At 39.8% G+C, this 19815-nt stretch overlaps 1 protein-coding gene across 1 annotated transcript in view; it reads right to left on the bottom strand.

The window, feature by feature from the left end:
- The window catches only part of TOP2B (topoisomerase (DNA) II beta), a 68332-nt gene that overhangs the window by 36919 nt on the left and 11598 nt on the right, over positions 1 to 19815 (bottom strand). The window contains exons 2-6 of the mRNA XM_015408236.1: positions 19399 to 19507; positions 12560 to 12730; positions 10934 to 11024; positions 5844 to 5907; positions 1393 to 1538 (exon numbers count right to left, since the gene is read on the bottom strand). Of these exons, the coding sequence (XP_015263722.1) occupies positions 1393 to 1538; positions 5844 to 5907; positions 10934 to 11024; positions 12560 to 12730; positions 19399 to 19507 (581 nt within the window). The remainder of the gene's footprint in view (positions 1 to 1392; positions 1539 to 5843; positions 5908 to 10933; positions 11025 to 12559; positions 12731 to 19398; positions 19508 to 19815) is intronic.

Here is a 19815-nt window from a genome sequence, read left to right as displayed (position 1 = left end):
TGCCTGACTAGGAAGACGCCAAGTCTTAATGGGCTAGGGTTGCCAACCAACAGGTGAGGGCTGGAGTTCTCCTGGAATTACAATTGATCTCCATGCTACAGAGATCAGTTTTTCTGGGGGGAAATGGTAGCTCTGGAGGGTGCACTCTGTGGCATCACATCCCTACTAAGCTCACTCCCCTCCGCAAACTCCACCCAGCTTAGGATCCACCCCCCAAATCTCCAGGAATTTCCCACCTGGAATTGGCAACTCTACAATGGGCCAACACGCCAACAGGGCTTGCTTCCAATAAAAGTGCATCACACTGACATTAGGTCAGCCTAATTATTTAATACAGGTAGAACAGGAAGGGATTGATAATGCTTAAAGGACATAATTCTGTCCGTTATGATGAGTCTCAAACAGAAAATGTCAAAATGGCTGATTGGGAAAGGCCAAGATTGCCTAAATGAATGGCTGAATAGCAAAACTAAACAGTAATGCTATTTTACTATTGGATATCATTTAGGGGGAAAACTCTCATCAATCCTCTTATCATAGTTTAATGTAGCACCAAGGATTAAATAGAATGATTCAAAATGTTCCCATGCATGATCAAAGTCTGAATTAGCACAGGTTTGCTGAAATGGGATTTAACTGACTGCAACAGCAATTACTGCTTTTTGACATTCAGTGACTGAAAATGTTTAATAATGATATCAATTACTGCTTCAGACTCATCTAAAATTCCCCATGTAATTATACATATTTTTAATACTAAAATAATACATAATGGCGAAATATTTGAAGAACCAAAACTGAGACAAAGCTAAAACAATAGGTACATATAAGTGGGTTTCTCTTCTGAAGATGAAAGCCCTCAAACACTGTATCAATTTAAGAAAATCTGAGCTTCTTTTCAAAACTGCATCTGAAGCTTTGTTCACTTTACATTTTTGTCTTGGAGGTTATTATTAGGTCTGGCCAAAGTTTCTTGCATGACAACCTTCAATCTGGTCTTCATCAATGCAACCTACCAGGGGGATCCAACCAAAATCATTCCTGATCCTTCTGAATAACAGTGCGAACAGGCTACTATGAACAGACAGTCCTTTACAGCATGTACATGCAGAAAGCAATTTTGAGAAAAAAATAAATCCTTGTAGATAATGGATACATCAGTGTTACAAAACTCTAGGGAACATGACAACACACCTTAAGTATTCCTCTAACCATTTTTTAACCCAGCTGAATCTTTTTTTAACCCTTGAATCATACACGGCTGAACTTTTCTCTATGGACCACTATCACCCATACGGCATGCTGTAAAGCAAAACACCAAGCAACACAAATGTCATAAAGGAATCATTGCAAGACAGCTAATTTTAATTTTTCCAGAACAAATTATTTCACCTGTAACTTTCTTCTCATCATCGTCATAATTGCTGGAGGTTAACAGCTGTCCAAAGATTAAAGCAGGAACATACATCTTTTCTACCTTATGTTCCACAACTGGAATGCCTTTCCCATTATTCCAGATACTTATAATATTTGATTCACTGAAAGTAACAAATATTTTGTTTAAAAGGTATACAGGAAGTTATAAGGTAGATACTGACAACAGAATTGCAAATATACAGTCTATCTCATTTTAGTGAGTAATGCAGGGGTTTCAGTCTATATTCTGGGGACTCCTTGGGGACCACTAGAAACTATTAGGAGATCTTCAATAAGAACAGCAATAGCGGAACAAGTTGCCTTTAAAAAGTTTGCCTGCCACAGTAAGCCTTCTTTATCATAATGAGAGAGTATTTCTCTGCAACATGCTGTTCACCAACGACAGGTTAACATACAAAGTCTCCAAAAGTAAAAGTTGGAAAAAACACAAATATGAATTACAGGCAGTCCAACTAATACCAGGGTAAAGAGAATAAGCACAATCTTAAACATTCCCCAGGAAGCAGTCCTCAGTGCAGAGAGGACAATGGCTTCTGAAAAAAAATCATTTTTTAATCTGCTTGTATACACTATTTCTCTGTTGGAAATTATCATCACAATAAAGGATCTTTATACCATCATACCAAAACTTATGAGTGTTCTTTTGAACACATTCACATGTGCAATAAGCTATTTCTGCTTAGAAAGCTTTCACACACACTGAATAATGCACTTTCAATGCACGTTAATGATTGTTTGCAAATGGGTTTTACTGTTTCGTACAGAAAAATCCAGTTGCAAAGTGCACTGAAAGTAGATTGAAAGTGCACTATTCAGCATATACACAGCTAGCAGGAGCCTCTTTCAAGGTACACCTCAGTTACAGAAAAACAAATAATTCACTTATGTGAGTGCAGCCCAAATGATCCATGATGAGTTATAGAAAGGTGGATTGACTTCAATTACAGGGATTAGACGTGGTGCAACCCACAGCCTAAAGTACAGATTTTATTTCTCACACTTCAGACTTAACAGAAAAATTCACAACACACTCTTAAATGCAACCTATTTAATTTGATTAATATAATATAATAATTTGTAATTCACTCTTGAATATTTTCTTCTGTTCTCATATCAGGAAAAACGAAGGCAAAGATTAATTCAGAAAAATACCAAAGCTAAATAGTGTGAGAAATGTTTATTTGTTATATGTGTCCTATTTTTGTCCTATAATTTGTCCTATTTTTGCCACTAAGCCTCATTAACAAATAATTATTTTTATTTGTTTTTATTTACATTATTTATAGTTCACCTTTCTCACTGGGACTCAAGGCGGATTACATAGAGTAAGTCAATACAATCAACAGGGTGGGACATTCAATAAACAATGAAATAGGATTTGGGTTGTAGAACTAACAAGAAATCTAAAAAACAGAACCAAAGCAAAGTGCATTAAATGATGCAAAATGACACAGTAGGATCCAACTTACAACAAACCATATACAGTAGTATAGACCACAGTCCCTAGTAATTTTCCAGGAAACTGTGAATCGGTTTGGACAGTGCTACCTTATTGCTGGCAAAGAAAAACCCTCTTGAATAATTCAATTTTGCATCGTTTGCTGAAAGCTAGGAGAAAATTAACAAGCAGAGACACGAAACAGCCTTTAAAAATGCACCTGGCTACAAAAGCTTACAACATTTCAATAGTCCTAAAGTTACTAAATGGAAAATCTACAGTTTCTATTCAAGGGTGCACCAAGCACTATGGGAAACAACTGCTGGTTAATGAACCAAGGGTTCAATCCCACAGAAGACCACCAGTGATGGAGGGGATTTCCATGAGTGGAGATGACCTTCCCTCTCCTGCTGCAGCCTGAAATACAGCTCCTGAGGGACAGAGAACACCCCAGGAGCAGCATGAGTGGGAAGTTGGTGCCTATAGTGGGATGGGAGAACTGCCTCACCTTTCGTTAGTAGAAATTCCCACTGGATCCAAATCAGATATTCCACACAAATTATCTGCTAAACCTCACTGGTTATATGTATCACATCATCAGGTAACCAATGTATATGTAACAGCCAGCAACAGTGAATTCCCAAGGAAAATAGATCCAGTGGGCAACCACGTTGGTTCGAAGCAGTAGAACACAGTTTGAGTCCAGTGGCACCCTTAAGACTAACAAACTATTATTCAAGGTATGAGCTTTTGTGTGCACACACTTCCTCAGATACAGTGAAATGGAACTTACCTGTACAAACATATAGGCAGAGGTTGAGCAGTAAATTAGCATACAACCAGAGCTTGCAATAAACCCAGATGCCAACTTTGCTGCTACATACACCCAGACAACACAATCACTGGACCTAATAACATCAGCTACACCATTTTAGGCTTCTTCACATGCTCACCTTCTAACACTGCATATGCCATTAAATGCCAACAATGCCCTTCGGTTCTCTACATAGGGCAAACAGGTCAAACCCTACGCCAAATAATAAATGGACACAAATCCAACACCAAGAATCACAAGACTGATAAACCTGTAGGAGAACACTTCAGCCTTCCAGAGCATTCAATGGATGACCTCAAAGTAGCTGTTTTATTACAAAGGAACTTCAAGAACAGACTGGAATGGGACACTGCAGAATTACAAGTTATTACAACACTCAGAACAACCCCCTCCCCCCAGGACTTAACAAGGGTATTGGCTTCTTATCTCACTATATATGCTAAACTAATTCAGCCCTTAGACATGTATTCTCACCAAGAAGGGCTATACATCCTCTTTATTTTAGTATATTTCTTATTTAGAATAGTAATGTAATGCAATGAAAACTGGAATGTATTTCTCTGACAGAGGAAACATTACACTACACAACCATTCACCCCACCTCCTGTTTGTTACCTCCATACTTGAGAGGAGAGAAATGTAGCACAGCAACAGGGACTCAGTTATTTGATCTTAGTATTCCACAACTATGAAGGATACGTTCACACATCAGTCTCCAAGTTCGACATTTATTTGCCCCTCTGTGTTTTCCCACAGAACTGAATCCAAATAAATGATGACCATGTGGACTTAACTTGTTATATCTGTTTGGTTTTTGCATCTGTTAAAAAATGGTAACCATATAAATCAAACCAAGGCCCCATTCACACAGAGGATTTGCTGCGGGAGAGCGACGAGTGAATGGCGGATTTTCCGGCCGCGATCACATCGCAACATCTGGGAAGTGGAGTGCAACCGTGGCCAACCCGTGGCATACTACCGAAAATGCGGAGTTAAAAAATACCTGGTCGAAGGTAGTAGCAACCGGTTTGCCACGGGATGCCTCCGGAATGGGTCAGTGTGATCACGCTGGTGCGCCGCTTTTCCCTCTGGCTCCTCATTAACGCGGAGGGAAGGTACCGTGGCATGCCGCCGATGCGTGGGATCGCGTTATGGCGCATTAAATTGCAGCGCCACAAATAGCCACGCCTCCCCCCTGCGTTATCCAGTTCGTGTGACCGGGGCCTACGCTTGTTATTCCTGATTTTGATAAATATCTTCATTATGTTGTATGCTGATTTTCACTGCTCAACCTCTGCCTATATGTACGGACTGATAAGTTCAGTTTCACAGTACCTGAGGAAGTGTGTGTGTGCACACAAAAGCTCATACCTTGAATAAAACTGTGTTGGTCTTAAAGGTGCCACTGGACTAAAACTTTGCTCCCAAGGAAAAATTGAAGATAACTATAGAACTGACAAAAAAGTTTCTTGTGAAAGTACCCCTACAGAAAAAGCCCAGGAACTGACATTAAAAAGGCAATCAAATAGCACTCACATTACACTTTTTTGTAATACAAGTGCATGATCAAAGTATAACAATCAAATTCAACATGTAGTTTCAAATACACATGTCAAACAGCACCCTCTTCAGGAAGCCATAACTATCTACAGTTTTCTGTTGAGCATATACCATAGAAAACCTTATGTTATTTCTGTGTAAATGTGAAATGGCACAATCAGACAACAAACAACTAATTCATCTGACAACTTATTATTAAAATTCTAAAAGAAAGGAAAACAGGCACATAGGAGTAGGCTACTGTCAAAATGTGATATCTTTGAAAGTCTGAATGTAGTCAATTAAGGTATCTAATTAAAAGTACTTATGTTACATCATAACCATGAAACATGTTCACCTCCGTATGTTGGGGTGTACCTCAAATTAAAAGCTCCACCTTTTGACTATACCGTTCTTTTTAATGAACTCCACTTTTTATCATAATAAATCCTCCACCATTTATAACAGTTTCCATCCTGTGCTATTATAAATCACGTCAGATTTTAAAAGTAGAATTTAATTTAATATATCATATTGCAAAATTTTAAAATGCCCCAAATTTTAATTTCTTAAGTAGAAAAGTAGATTACTTACGGATCAATTGATATTTTAATACATGTCATATTCTTATCCCTCTGTTTATTGTCAGCTGCGTTTACTAGAAATGAATTAACACTTGTTAGCATCAATAAATATTTATAATTCTAAATATTGTATACACTTATCACAAATACACTTGTGAGAAACTTTAACACACTATACTTCTTTGAACAGATGTTTCCAGATTACAGAATGGGATGTATTTCCCTTGTATATTACAGTCTTATTTATTTTTCCTAATAATCTGACATCAAATTTACACTGGGATTTTTTGTCACTAACATAAACTATGACTAACATATACTTCACACTTTATGTTTGTGTCATTTTTTTGAATATGCATGAGTCTCTCCAACATTTGCATACACATAAGATACCATCATGTATGAAGCATGAACTCAAGACATACTGATAGTTTTTGACAATCCCGATTGTGTAAATCCCAAGACTACTGAAAGTCTTTCCGAGGACTGGAAGGTGGCTAATATAACCCCCATCTTTAAAAAAAAGGTTCCACGGGAGATCCTGGAAATCACAGGCAGGTCAGTCTAATGTCGATAGCGAGTAAGTTGGTGGAATCCCTTATTAAAGGTAGAATTAGTAGGATCACTGATAGAACAAAAGCTATTGAGGAAGAATCAGCATGGAATCAGTAAGGAAAGGTCTTGTCTCACTGACACTTTAGAGTTCTCTGAGGGGATAAACGAACATGTGGACAAGGGTGACCCAGCAGACGTGTAACAAAATTTGTGGGAGGGTATGAGCTTTCATGAGTCACTGCTCATAACCTGCCACAAATTGTGTTAGTCTTTAATGTGCAACTGGACTCTTGCTCTTTTCTACTGCTACAGACAGACTAACACAGCTACCCATCTTGATCTATCTCCAGGAGATGTTGTTTACCTAAACTTCCAGAAAGCCTTTTATAAAGTTCCTCAACAAAGGCTCTAAAGTAAACTCAGCAGTCATGGAATAGGAGGACAAGTCCTCTTGTGGATTAAAAACTGGTTAACAGGAAACAGAGCGTACAAATGGGCAGTTTTCACAGTGGAAGATGGTCAGCAGTGGGGTACCACAGGGCTCAGTTCTAGGTCTCATGCTCTTTAATTTGTTCATTAATTATTTGGAGTTGGGCGTAAGCAGTGAAGTGGCTATGTCTGCTGATGACACTATGTTGTTCAGGGCAGTGTGAACTAGGGAGGACTATGAGGTGCTCCAGAGAGATCTGTCGAGACTGGGCAAGTTGACATCAATGTGGCAAAAGAGGTTCAATATGGGCATGTGCAAAGTAACACACATTGGAACCAAAAATTCTAACTATACACGTCCATGGGGTCCGAACTGGTGGTAACTGACCAGGAGAGATATCTTGGAGTCGTGGTAGATAACTCACTGAAGATGTTGACTCAATGTGTGACTGCAATAAAAAAGGCAAATACTGTACTTGAGATTATTAGAAAGGGGACTGAAAACAAATCAGCCAATATTATAATGCCCCTGTATAAAGTTATGGTGCTGCCTCATTTGGAATACCGTGTACAGTTGTGGTCACACCACACCTTAAAAAAGTTATTATAGCATTGGAAAAGGTGCAGAAAAGGGCAACTAAAATAATTAAGGGGATGGAACATCTTCCCTATGAAGAAAGGTTAAAGAGGTTAGGGCTCTTTAGCTTGGAGAAACAACAACTGAGGGGTGACATGATATAGGTTTACAAAATTATGCATGGGATAGAAAAGGTAGAGAAAGAAGTACCTTTCTCCATTTCTCACAATACAAGAAATAATGGGCACTCAATGAAATTAATGAGCAGTAATCTTAGAACATATAAAAAGAAGTACTTCTTCACCCGAAGAGTAATTAACATGTGGAATTCACTGCTGCAAAAAGTGGTGGCAGCTACTGGAACAGACAGCTTCAAGAGGGGACTTGGTAAACATATGGAGCAGAGGTCCATCAGTAGCTATTAGCCACAAGGTATAGAAACACTATGTCTTGGGGCAGTGGTGCTCAATATTCTTGGTACTTGGGGAGCAACAGTAGGAGGGCTTCTGGAGTTCTGGCCCCACTGATGGATCTCCTGATGGCACCTGGGTTTTTGCCACTCAGTGACACAGAGTGTTGGACTGGATGAGCCATTGGCCTGATCCAGCACTGGCTTCTCTTATGTTCTTAAAACCATAAATTATGCTGCTCCCATGAATGGAGGCCTAAGAGTGAACCAGCAGAAGCCTGTTTACTTTAACCTCCTTGATTCAGCTTTATTCTTGAAGTAAAAGATTAACATGGTGTCAAAAAACATTTTTAGATACAGTGTATAAGCTACTGTTTTAGACTGCTGATCAATGCATCTCTCATTTTTAATATGCTTTACATGTGACATTCCTTGAAGGTATCCTTGAAACTTGTAATGCTATGAGTACATTAAGCCAGTTTTAGAAGAGCTTCACTGGCTACTTACACACTTCTTAACTCAATATAAGTTGCTGGTTTTCTTTTAGAAAGCCCTTCACATAATTGTAAGACCATCTCTACCTATATACGCTCATTCATCAGCACACATCTGCTAATGAAGTTCTCTTGATGGTTCCAACAAATCACATGTGATTGGCTTCAATGAGAGAGACAGCTCATTACTTCACTCCAAGAGCCCCCATACTTCTAAATATCTTTCCAAAGGATGTTCTGACTACTTTTTTTGGCCTGTCATTCCAGAGAGACTGCAAGGAGTTAAAAAATACCTAACTACATTTCAGAGAACATTAACTGACTGTTGATTAAATAATTTTATTTCCCCCTAATCCTCTGCCTTGGGGCATTTTGGGCTGCCACTGCAGCGAAGAGCCCCAAAGGTCACACTCCATTGGAAGAATTCCTTGCAGCTACAGAAATGCTGTGTTGGATCCAACCCAATATTTGGCCAGATCACTTTATTCTATCCAGTTCCCACCAACATATACACTCAAAATTCTCATTAAACAGTAATTCAATGTTATGAAAAACCTCTCTTACTGTCCTAGAAACATAAGTTTTATTTTCAAACTGAAGGTTCTGTTGTGTATACAGAACAGGACTCTTTCACTGATTTAAAGGGGCTGCTACAATTACATATATATGAAGTCTTCACTTTGACAGGGCTTCACACACAATATATTCCCCTTCATTCCTTACCCCAGGAAAGCTTCTTGCCCCGATCATGTTCCAATTACAAAAAACATTAAATAAAGTACCCCTAAATAGAATCACAGGAGTGAGCTAAATTATTTATAATTTATACTTAAATACGAACAACAAAAGTAACATTTTAACATTAGACAAAAGGGATGCTCAACCTACACAATGTACCACCTCTACAATGCTACCAATGCTCTTATAATGGGAAATCCCTAATGACGTGTAGGCAGGTGTACTGCTCCGAAGAAATGCCTGTCTTCAATGAAGAAAAAAGTGATAACATTGCTGTTTCAGAACAATAATGTCAGGTTTTTTAATATTTCAAAATGCATTTTTTAAAAAAGCTAATTAGAGTTATACCCCTCTAAGTCCCCTGAAGTCAATGGACAGAGGGGTGTAACTCTGCTTAGACGACACTGCCATTCTGGCAAGGCTACTGTGATAGCTGCATCACATGTAAATTTAACATACAACACTTTTTCCTTTTAATGCATCTCCATGCTAGGGAAAACTCACAGAATGTCTAACAAACATACAGATATTAAAGATTCAGAAGCTCTGTTGGGGGGGGGGAAGGGTAATCATTCTTGTTAGGAGTAGCACACAGTGCAGCATTGTGGAATGGCACAAATAAAGGACACAGCCATTTAGAACTAAGATTCAGGGAGAGTACACAGACAGAAAACCACAAATTCCTCCTAACAAATTAAAACCTAAACAATATCATTTCCATGTCTCATAGGACTATTTCTTGTCACAGGATATGTTCATAGATACCTCAATCCAAAATCCTCCTGAGCAGAAATAAAGGGATGTAGGAAAATCTGTTACCATTAGATTTAAGTTATTTTAGTTTCCTGAAAGCCAAGTATGCAGACAATTAGACTACACACCAGGTCAATGCTTTTCTAGTTCTTTGATATGAAATAATATCCCTTGAATATTTTAAACAAACATGAATTGATGGTTAACATGAAAGAAGCATAATAAAGTTGTACTGCAGACTATGATGTTGGTGACACAGTAGTACTATTTTGCCTAAGCACTACTAAATCAGATTCCCCTATAAAATTACAGTATGCTTGTAAATAAGAGAACAGTGATCACCTATGGTGAGTAAACAAACTCGAGATAACCAGGGAGGGAATCTTTACAAAAATTGACATTTTCCCCTCTTAGGTAAGAGATATAATATGGAGGTATTGCTGGTATAATATTTTATGGCGTAGTAAATTTTGTTGACTCAGTTCCACTGCGGAATTATTGTGCTCTCTATGCTTCTGGATCATACAAAATGTGAACCCAAAGACTACACGCTACACTATTCTAGTGGTTTCAGACATACTCTGAAAGAGTATTTGCCATTGGAATGGGACTGCGCACTATTCACTCACTTCCACCTTTAACCATGATTTAAGTAAATGGCTACAGCCATGGTAAGTTAACCATGATTTGCTCTGCACCGTATATACTTCCAATCCAGTATAAATTTTTACAACTGCTGGGTTAACCAGCTAAAGTTAAAATTATGGTTAAGCAAAGTGAGTGTTGGAAGAAAGCAATCCACAAGCAAGAGCATAACAGCCAAGGCAGAAGGTCCCCAGTTCAATCCCTGGTATCTCCAGTTAAAGGATCTGGCAACAGGTGATGTGAAAGACCTCTGCTTGAGAACCTGGACAGCCCCTGCCTGTCTGAGTAGACAATACTAACTCTGATGGACCAAAGCCCTGATTCAGTATAAAGCAGCTTCATGTGAAGAAACACGCAATCCCACCCAATCCCTCAGCTATAACTAATGGCTAGTTGGTATTCTACACTGGCCCAATGGTTATCTATATTCTTCCATTTTAAGCACTTTGCAATTGACCAAAGACATTATTAAAATACAAAATTAAAATTAAAATACTCACCAAGAATTTCATCAAAGATCTTGTATAAGCCAGGAACAAAGGTAACTTCTCTACAGTTCATCCCTATATCTTCATCAAACACCCACATCAGCTATATGAAAATAAAATTACACTTTTCTGAATGTTAAATAAATATTTACTGCTATTACTTTACAATTTTCAGAAACATATTTCTTTTCAATCCAGAGCACCGTGTATTTATCTGTGTCATTTTATGTAAATATAAATGGGGGCGGGGGAGAACCTTTCAGCCTAGCATTTAGTAATAAGTACAAATATAGGTTTGGATCCTATGGAAAACTGCCACTAACAGAGGCGGATATTTTCGCCAACTCCCCTCTCCCCATTCTATTCTATTCTATTTATTATTTCAATTTATACACCATCCCTTCCCCACAAAGTGGGGCTTCGAGTAGTTCAGTTCTATAAAAACAAAGGTAATAAATATAGTAAAGCAGTATAAAATACAAAGTATAAAAAGCAAAAAATTTACAATCGATAGTGGTGGATCCAGCAGTAAACTTCAAAAATACACTTAACCAGGGAAGGCCTGACAGAAAAGCTCAGCCTTACAGGCCCTGCAGAATCTAGAGACACCCTGCAGGGTCCAGGTCTCATCTGAGAGGGCGTTCCACCAGGATGGGACCACAACTGAAAAAGCTCTTGCCCTGGTGGACACCAAACATGTGACCTGAGGCCCCAGCACCACCAGTTGTCGTGAGATGATGACCACGGTTGCTGAGGGGAGTTGTAAAGGGAGAGGCAGCCCCTCAGGTATGACAGTCCCAGACCATTTAAGGCTTTAAAAGTCAAAACCAGCTCCTTGAATTTGACCCAGAAACCAACAGGCAGCCAATGCAGCTGTTTCAAGACAGGCTGTATATGTGAAGATCGAGATGTTCCAGTCAGAAGCCTGGCAGCTGCATTTTGGAAAACCTGAAGTCTCCGAAGAGCCTTCAAGGGCAGCCCTGCATAGAGTGAATTGCAATAGTCTATTTTGGAGGTGACTGTGGCCAGGGCCAGCTGAGGCAGATTAGGGGCCATCTGATGGACCTGCCGTAGATAGGGGGGAAAGCCTGCTTTGCAGCTGTGGGCACCTGCTTGTCTAAAGTAAGAGAGGCATCCAGCCAGACCCCTGGTCTCTTCATAGAGTCCCATCAATGAGAGCTGCAATCTGCCCATTGGCCCAGTCTTACCTAGCCACTTGACTTCAGTCTTGGATGGAGTGTTTCAACCAGCTCTGCCTCAACCATTCAACCATGGCATCCAGGCACTGGGTCAGAGAGGAGAGTGCCACTTCTGGTTGTTTATCCAGTAGGAGGAAGAGCTGGGTGACATCAGCATACTGATGGCAACTTATACCAAACCTCCTGACAAGCTAGGGGGCACGTCTAGATGCTGAACAACATCAGGAACAGGACCAATTAAGATCTCTGATTGCCCTTTTTCATGCTGTTCCTGGGGATCCCCAAGAAGCACTTGGGGGGTCCTATCGGGCTGCAGTAGGAGAGGGCAAACAAGGAAGCCTTGCTGACGGAAATCTCTTCTGTCATCAGAGAGCTTGGTATTTTTCTGTGAAAATAATAGCAATACCTCAACTTAATCAAGAGAAATACTGAAATGTACCTGAGTTACAGGTTCCACTGAACCAATATATGTATCAGGACGGAGAAGTATATGCTCAAGTTGAGTCTTTTTCTGATAAACTCTCTCAACAGACATCTTCTTTGAATCGTTTTTGTTAAAATGTTCAGGTTCTTCTTTTTTTGAAGCATTGTTCTGATTATCAAATAGTGTCTGAAATTAAAAAGGAAGAATAGTTCAATTACCCAGATCCATTGAACACAAATATATAATAATTTACAACTATAAAATAGTTTTACTCAACAAATTAAAGCCACTGCAGCTTTGTAAACCGCACTTCAAACATGTATGGATCCCAGGTTCATTATTTTGTAAGATGCATTCTGTAAGAAACATACAGAAGTAGACTGTTGCAATATGGTAGACCTGTCCTCATATTGTTTTTATAAACTAGATAAGAAATTATCTGTCCCATGACAATAATTATACGTCCCTATCAGATTTGTCATACATAATCTTACAACTCTAAGCAAAACTTAAAAGAACTACTGTGGAACTCCCCCCCCCCACAACTAATGAAACTCCCTGCACCTTATCACAAACTGATTTTGATATGCCCTTCAATCTCAAAAAGCAGTTCATCTAGACAAGGAAGGCTGCAGTTCAAGAAACAGAAGCCCAAAGCCTCCTACACGTTCAACTAGAGTGGGGTTCTTTAGAGTTCACCCACTATGCTCAGCAAATAACTGGAATTAATAACAAAATCAGGAAAAATTTTTTAAAGATCACAGAACAGAAAGTAGTAAATAGCTTTACAAGATCTGTGATATTGCCAATATGATGAAGTTGACATATTAAGTTCTAAATTACACAACTTGGGAAATGTTTAGGCTAGAAAGCAACAATTAGCTGCAAGGTACAGATGAACACTATGGTAAATAGCTTGATGGACCTCCTGATGGCACCTGGGTTTTGGCCACTGTGTGACACAGAGTGTTGGACTGGATGGGCCACTGGCCTGATTCAACATGGCTTCTCTTATGTTCTTATTTGTCAAAAGAGTGGGAAGTAGATCTTTCAGGACATGATATTATGACCTGATCTTGCAAACATCCACTGTGAAGCACATACAAGCAAATAGCTTAACTCTGTTGCTGGCATTTTCATGCACCCATTGCTGCATTTAAATTAGATATATAGTTTGGAAATCATAGGCTACATTGCAGAACTACAAAAATACTCTGAACATAGACCAGGCATTTTAAAACACCATTTCTCCAGTTCTCAGTAAGTCACATAGAAAATATACAGGGTTGGCAGGAAACACTTACAAGGTATACCTCATTTGTACCAAGCTATTGCAACATCTCTGCTGTGCTTTCTGGCATTATTGCTTCATACCACTCCCATATGTAAAACAGGTCACAGGCTGGTTTGCAGCCAGGGGTTTTGCTATCTGGCAAGCAAGTGGCAGCAGTAGGGAGGAGCAACCTTTACTAGTTGCATCTGATAAGACAGGCTGCCTCCTCCCAGTTTTAACTTCTACATTTTACTGCTGTGAGGGACTCTATACAGGGCTGTCACTGAAGACTGTCAGACCCAAGCAGTGTAAAAAGAAAAGTAGTACAGCTGCCCATGCAGCCCAGGCCATCCATGCCCCACAGCTGCCCATCTGTCAGGTGGGTTCTTTCTCCCTCCCTCCTTTGCAGAGGTAGGGCCCCTAACACACTTTCACCCACAGCTCCACCATCTCTAGGACTGCCCTTGGGTACCTCAAGGCCTCCACAGAAAGGATTACATCTTTTTAATATTTAAAATCAAATTTTAAAAATGCTATGCAAAACACTTTTTCTGCTGCTAGTTGCCTATGAAAACGTTCTAAAAATAAGTTGCAAGAGGGGCAGGGGGCCTTTGAACTACAGGTACACAACAGATCAAATTTACAAATCCTACAGCTACATTCTGGGGATCACTTGGTGCATGAACTTGTGTGTTCTTTCTTCTTGCTACAGCTGAGTTTGAGTTTTTATTATGCTCTGCTTCTTATTACTTACAGATTTGTTACATTCCTTTTCTGTTATTTTGTTCTGATCTTATTTTACCATTGCTATGATTTTTAAATGTTATGATACCTTGGTAAGGTAAAAATAAAAATCATTTATACAGTGGAATTTGCTATATCATCAACCTTCATGAATTCAGTCTATCTATTAAATGCCAATCTTTGAAATATGGTATTCATACTTCATAGCCAATAATCATCACCTGTATACCTTTTATTGTCATATAAATATATGACTCTGAAGCCAAACAGGTCACAGGCCTGCAGGAACAGAACCGATTTAATTTTGTTGCACATAATGAGGCCACAGGTGACTAGCTATGGAATCTGAACAGCAACAGTTTGGAAAGTATAAAATAGTGCCACTGTGCGTACAATTAAATTTCCAGAACTCTAAAGTGTCATTGTAGGAGAGTTTGAATTTGGGTGTCACAGCCTATTTGTATATATTTTGGAATACAACTGAACTAGAACAAGCACTGAACATATTTACTGAACATTCTCATATTACCTCATTGATTAGTGTATTTGAAAGGAGGGAAATGGCCTTAGAGGTTTCATGCATACAAGCTTATGTTTGACATAGAGGTCAATGGGTGTTCAAGAAGAAACCAGATCTTCAGATGTTAGGAATAATGGGGATTAAAATCGCCTTTGCCCCATGTGTGTAAGGCTCTATATCTCACATACATCTCAAACCTCAAAGATACTAACAGTGCAACTGTACGCAGCTATTCTAGCTAAAATCAGTTATTTCAATTAGTTTAGACTAGAGTAGCCTGATCATATTTATGCAGGTTTAGACTGGAACAACTCTGCACAGAATTTCAGACACATACTCAGATAAATGTTTTATCAAGCTTGCTCCTGCCAAGTACAATGGGAACTGCATTTTTAAATCAGAAGTCTGAAGTATCAAACACTTCATTTTTAAGAAGCAATATGGGCCAAGCCTGCAATGCCTGAATGTTTCCATATTGTAGATGCATGCTAAGCTAGGGTATACCTAATTTCAAACACAACCTGTTGTGAGCAAGCTGAACAGAACTTGTAAATTTGATATATGTAAAATTAGTACCCCTCTCCACTGAACTTTTTTTTTGGGGGGGGGTAAGTCACAGCAGACTTATGGCAGCTCCATAGAGATTTCAAGTTAAGAGATGTTCACAGGTGGTTTATCACTGCTTGCCTCTGCATAGTAACTCTAGACTATAGTGCTGGTCCCATCCAAGTACTAATTATGGCTGAGCCTGCTTAACTTCTGAGATATAAGGCTAGTTTTGGATGTCCACCTCAGGGCATGTGAGAAATAGTCTCCTGTTTTCGTTTTATTTATTACAGTAAAACAAAATTTGAGTCCAGTGGCACCTTTTAAGACCAACAAGGTTTAATTCAAGGTATAAGCTTTAGTGTGCAAGCACATTTCTTCAAATATCTATTAAATATATCTATTATTCAGATATCTGAAGAAGTGTGCTTGCACACTAAAGCTTATACCTTTAATTACACTTTGTTGGTCTTAAAAGGTGCCACTGGACTCAAACTTTGTTCTGCTGCTTCAGACCAACATGGCTACCCACCTGAATCACTCTTACAGTAAAGCACTATTCAGACCTAACTCCCTGTGTGACTGGGCAGGGCAAATCTCCTCTCATTAGAAGATATATCCCTTTCTTTGGCCCAAATAGGAATCTCCATCTAACTACCCACTTGTTCTTGCCACCATTCCCCAGTTCTCCTGTCTGTGTTAAAACTGCTCTTAGGGCTGAATTCCAAAACTTTCAGTACTCAACTCTTCTCAGCTAGGGCTGAATTCAAACTGAATTCTCCTCAGCATCCAGTTCAGAAGTCTTCCTCTGCTCAGCTGATGCTAACCAATCAGACTGCTTGGAGCAGCCTGTCACTTCTGGCTCTCTGGCTCTGTGAGGAATTAACCCTTCACAGTCCTTTATCTATTTACACAGTACTTCTAAGCTTTTAAAAGTGAAGTCCATCACAGTGGTATTCCAAAGAATTTACCGCATGCTTATACTCAAAAGAATCCAAATGATATTTCTGAAAATTTGTACACGATATAGATTTACAGAAACTGCAAAATTAACATAATTTGTTCTGAATCTAATATTAAGAATTACTGTTAAATTCAGCCAGGGACAAAAGGGGCAAACTTTTGGCAGAAGACACAGAATAGCAACAAAAAAGAGGGGGACCATGAATGAACACTTAGAGACATGTATGCTGAACTCTCTTGCAGACATCTGTTCCATATTTTCAAACTGATACATCTTTTGGAGCTGAGAAATTTATAGGGCAATCCTAAAGAGTTACATCCTTCAGTTCTTAAAAGGTTCTAAGTTTCCTTTAGATTGCACTATTGGAGCGTAACCTAACCAAAGTTAAGAACATATTTACCATATTGATTTCAATGGGAGACATGTAACTCTCCTATCAAAATCAATAAGACTTAGCCTAGGTTTGGCTAGAATGTATAAATGATTTTGTCTATTTTTCTACGTGATAGCACCAAAAAAAGCATATATCAACATTTCAAAAATAAGGTCATTCACCTATTTGTTTACTGAGTTAAAATTATACTAATTACATAACCACTATACACAAGAAAAACAGAAGATACAGCTGCACTGCTTTACAGATAACATCCCAATAATATAATTGTACAAGATTTAGTGGTAAGGGAAGACTAGAATAATACTGATCAACTGTGTCCTATAAGAAAATATTCAGAGATCTTTCAGAAGATTAGTGAATGTGAGATGCTTTTCTGTTCTGCTGAAAGAAATCCATTTTCCTTCTGGAAAGGCTCCAAGTGGAAGAAGAAAGTTGAATGGGTATCGTTTCCATTCATTAGTAGATTCAGTCTACACTGAGTCACAATTTTAGTACAAATATTGTTGAGCAACTATATGAGATTGTGAATAACAAGACTGGAAAAGCAACTGAATATTAGTTATTTGATTAGAGGTTTGATGCTTGTTCTGGCACCATAAAACATTGGATTTTTAAAAAATTAAGCAGGCTATACATTTGGTACATCACAGAAGACATAACTCTGAACTGCTAATCTAGCACAAATGGAAAGGTTGTTTTGACTGCAGCCACAAAGTTACACTTGTGAGAAAAAAGTTACCAGATTTCAGTGTATATGTACCAGGCACAGTCAGATTATGTCTCAGAATATCAGGAACAATTGCTACAATCAACACATCCTAAGTGAGTCTCTCATTATGGTCTCACTTTCAAGTTGTTTCTTAAGGAGTTAATGAGCTCCCACAGTGCCTGGACAAACACTGTTAAGAGCACTTGCAGCTGGAAACAGCAAGTTGTGGGCACTTACCTGCAAGCAAATCTTTTAAGAGCTTGCAGCCTAGTTTCAAATGGCAAGCTGGTTTATGTACCCTTAAGTGGACCTACTCATGAGATGGGCTCTAGACGGCCAGTTGAATGAAGTCCTTCCCTGGCCCACAGATTTACTTATGTGGCCCAGTCTACAGTCTGACAAACCAGGTTGGGGTTTTCTTTGTGCACCTACACAAAGACCAACAGAAAAAGAATATGCAACTTGGTGCTTGTGTTGAACTTGCGCGCTTTGAACGGAAAAGTATTCCATGTTACTCCGGTGTCCTTTATGCTGAAGTGCTGCTGTCCTCATTAAAAACAACGATGCATATTATAGGACTCTTCCAGGATTAGACAAAGTTGCCAATTTTTAGAAAAGAACTGGCAAGCCAAGACTCTTTTCAACAGAAAACTGGAATATAATGCAGGCTGACTTTTCCAAGAAAGAGGGGCAAAATAAAATCGGAGTAGTGTCTATTATTAGAACATGAATCTGAGGGAGAACCTGCTAGTTTACTACCATGGTGCAGTGCTTTTTCTTGCCAGTTACATTAAGAAAGTGACCCTAATCTGAACTCTGTGCTGAACAGGAGAAATAGAAGTAGAATAGTGATTGGCCACCAGAACTGTACCCATTCAACTTTTTCCTCCCTCCTGAGATTTTTACAGAAGAAAAAAAGCATTTCTTTCAACTAGCTAGAACAGCATCTCAAGTACTCTCATCGTAACAGTAAAAGAACCTCTGCAAGACAGCCCCAACCACAAAAGCCCAGATTGGTCTAGTTATTTTTTATAGTGAACTCCAGAAAAGCTAGAAGGATTTCCTCCCTTTTACCCCCTTTGCATGAGATGTGGAAATTGAGCCACAGAAAAGTCAAGCCACCAGCTTTCACAAAGCTAATCAGCCTTATTTCCAGTTGAGCTGCAAAGCAGACAGCTATATTAAGTTCCCTTTCACTTTAGTGCAGGGCTAGAAACAAAACTAAGGGGCCTTTAAATTTGTCTAAAGGGGGGGGCAGCATTCTTTTCTATCTAGGAGAAACTGACCGAGTCAGATCCAGAACCCTGTGCCTTCAGCTGGCAACCCAACACATCCCTAAGAGGAAGAGCCGCCAACACCGGGGGATGCACGCCCCCTTTCAACCTGAAGGACCAAGGCCACTGTCTCCAAGTTCTAGGCATCCCCACATGCCACCAAAGCCCCAACATCTCCCTCCCCCCTCCCCGAATGCGCCTTCACGCCTTTTCCGGAATGTCAGCGCCACAGCAAACCCCAGCATTTCTCCAGAGAAGCTGGCCGTCTTCCTGCATCCCCATCCTCCACCCCAAACGAGCATCTCTGCTGCTGCTGCTCCTCCATTATTCCCCCGAGGCCTTCCGCCTCTCCTCCCAGGCTCAGGCCTGTTCAAGAAAGCAACATCGGGGAAGAGGGAGAAATGTGAGGAAATACGAGGCAACTTACCACCCAGGTTAGACCCCCGCTGCCGCCGCCTCCTCCGCCGCCGCCGCCACCACCGCCTCCTCCTCCGCCGCCACCTCTCCTCCCGATTTTGCCATTTTCTGGCCGTCGCCTCAGTATAAATAGTTATAAATATAAAACGACTTTTTCTTTTTTTAAAAAAACGTGCCGGGCCGACCGAGCGTTGCAGATGGACTCTCACACCCTTCTCTTCATGCACCACAGATTTTCTTTTAAAAGGAGGGGGAGCCGCTTTGCTGCCACAGGAGGGGGGGGGAAATCTCTACCCACCCAGCTCGCGCACCCACCCATCCACTCACTCAAGTGGGGGCAGAGGTTCCCCTCACGCTAATGCGCGCGCACATCCATACACAACGAAGCGACCCCCACTCCCCACCACCACCACCTCTTCACTGTGCC

Source organism: Gekko japonicus, unplaced genomic scaffold (assembly GCF_001447785.1).
Source record: "Gekko japonicus isolate JY-2015 unplaced genomic scaffold, Gekko_japonicus_V1.1 scaffold217, whole genome shotgun sequence".
NCBI classification, from domain to species: domain Eukaryota; kingdom Metazoa; phylum Chordata; class Lepidosauria; order Squamata; family Gekkonidae; genus Gekko; species Gekko japonicus.
Note: the sequence above shows the minus strand (reverse complement) of the source record. Positions and strands in the feature narration are given on the sequence as shown.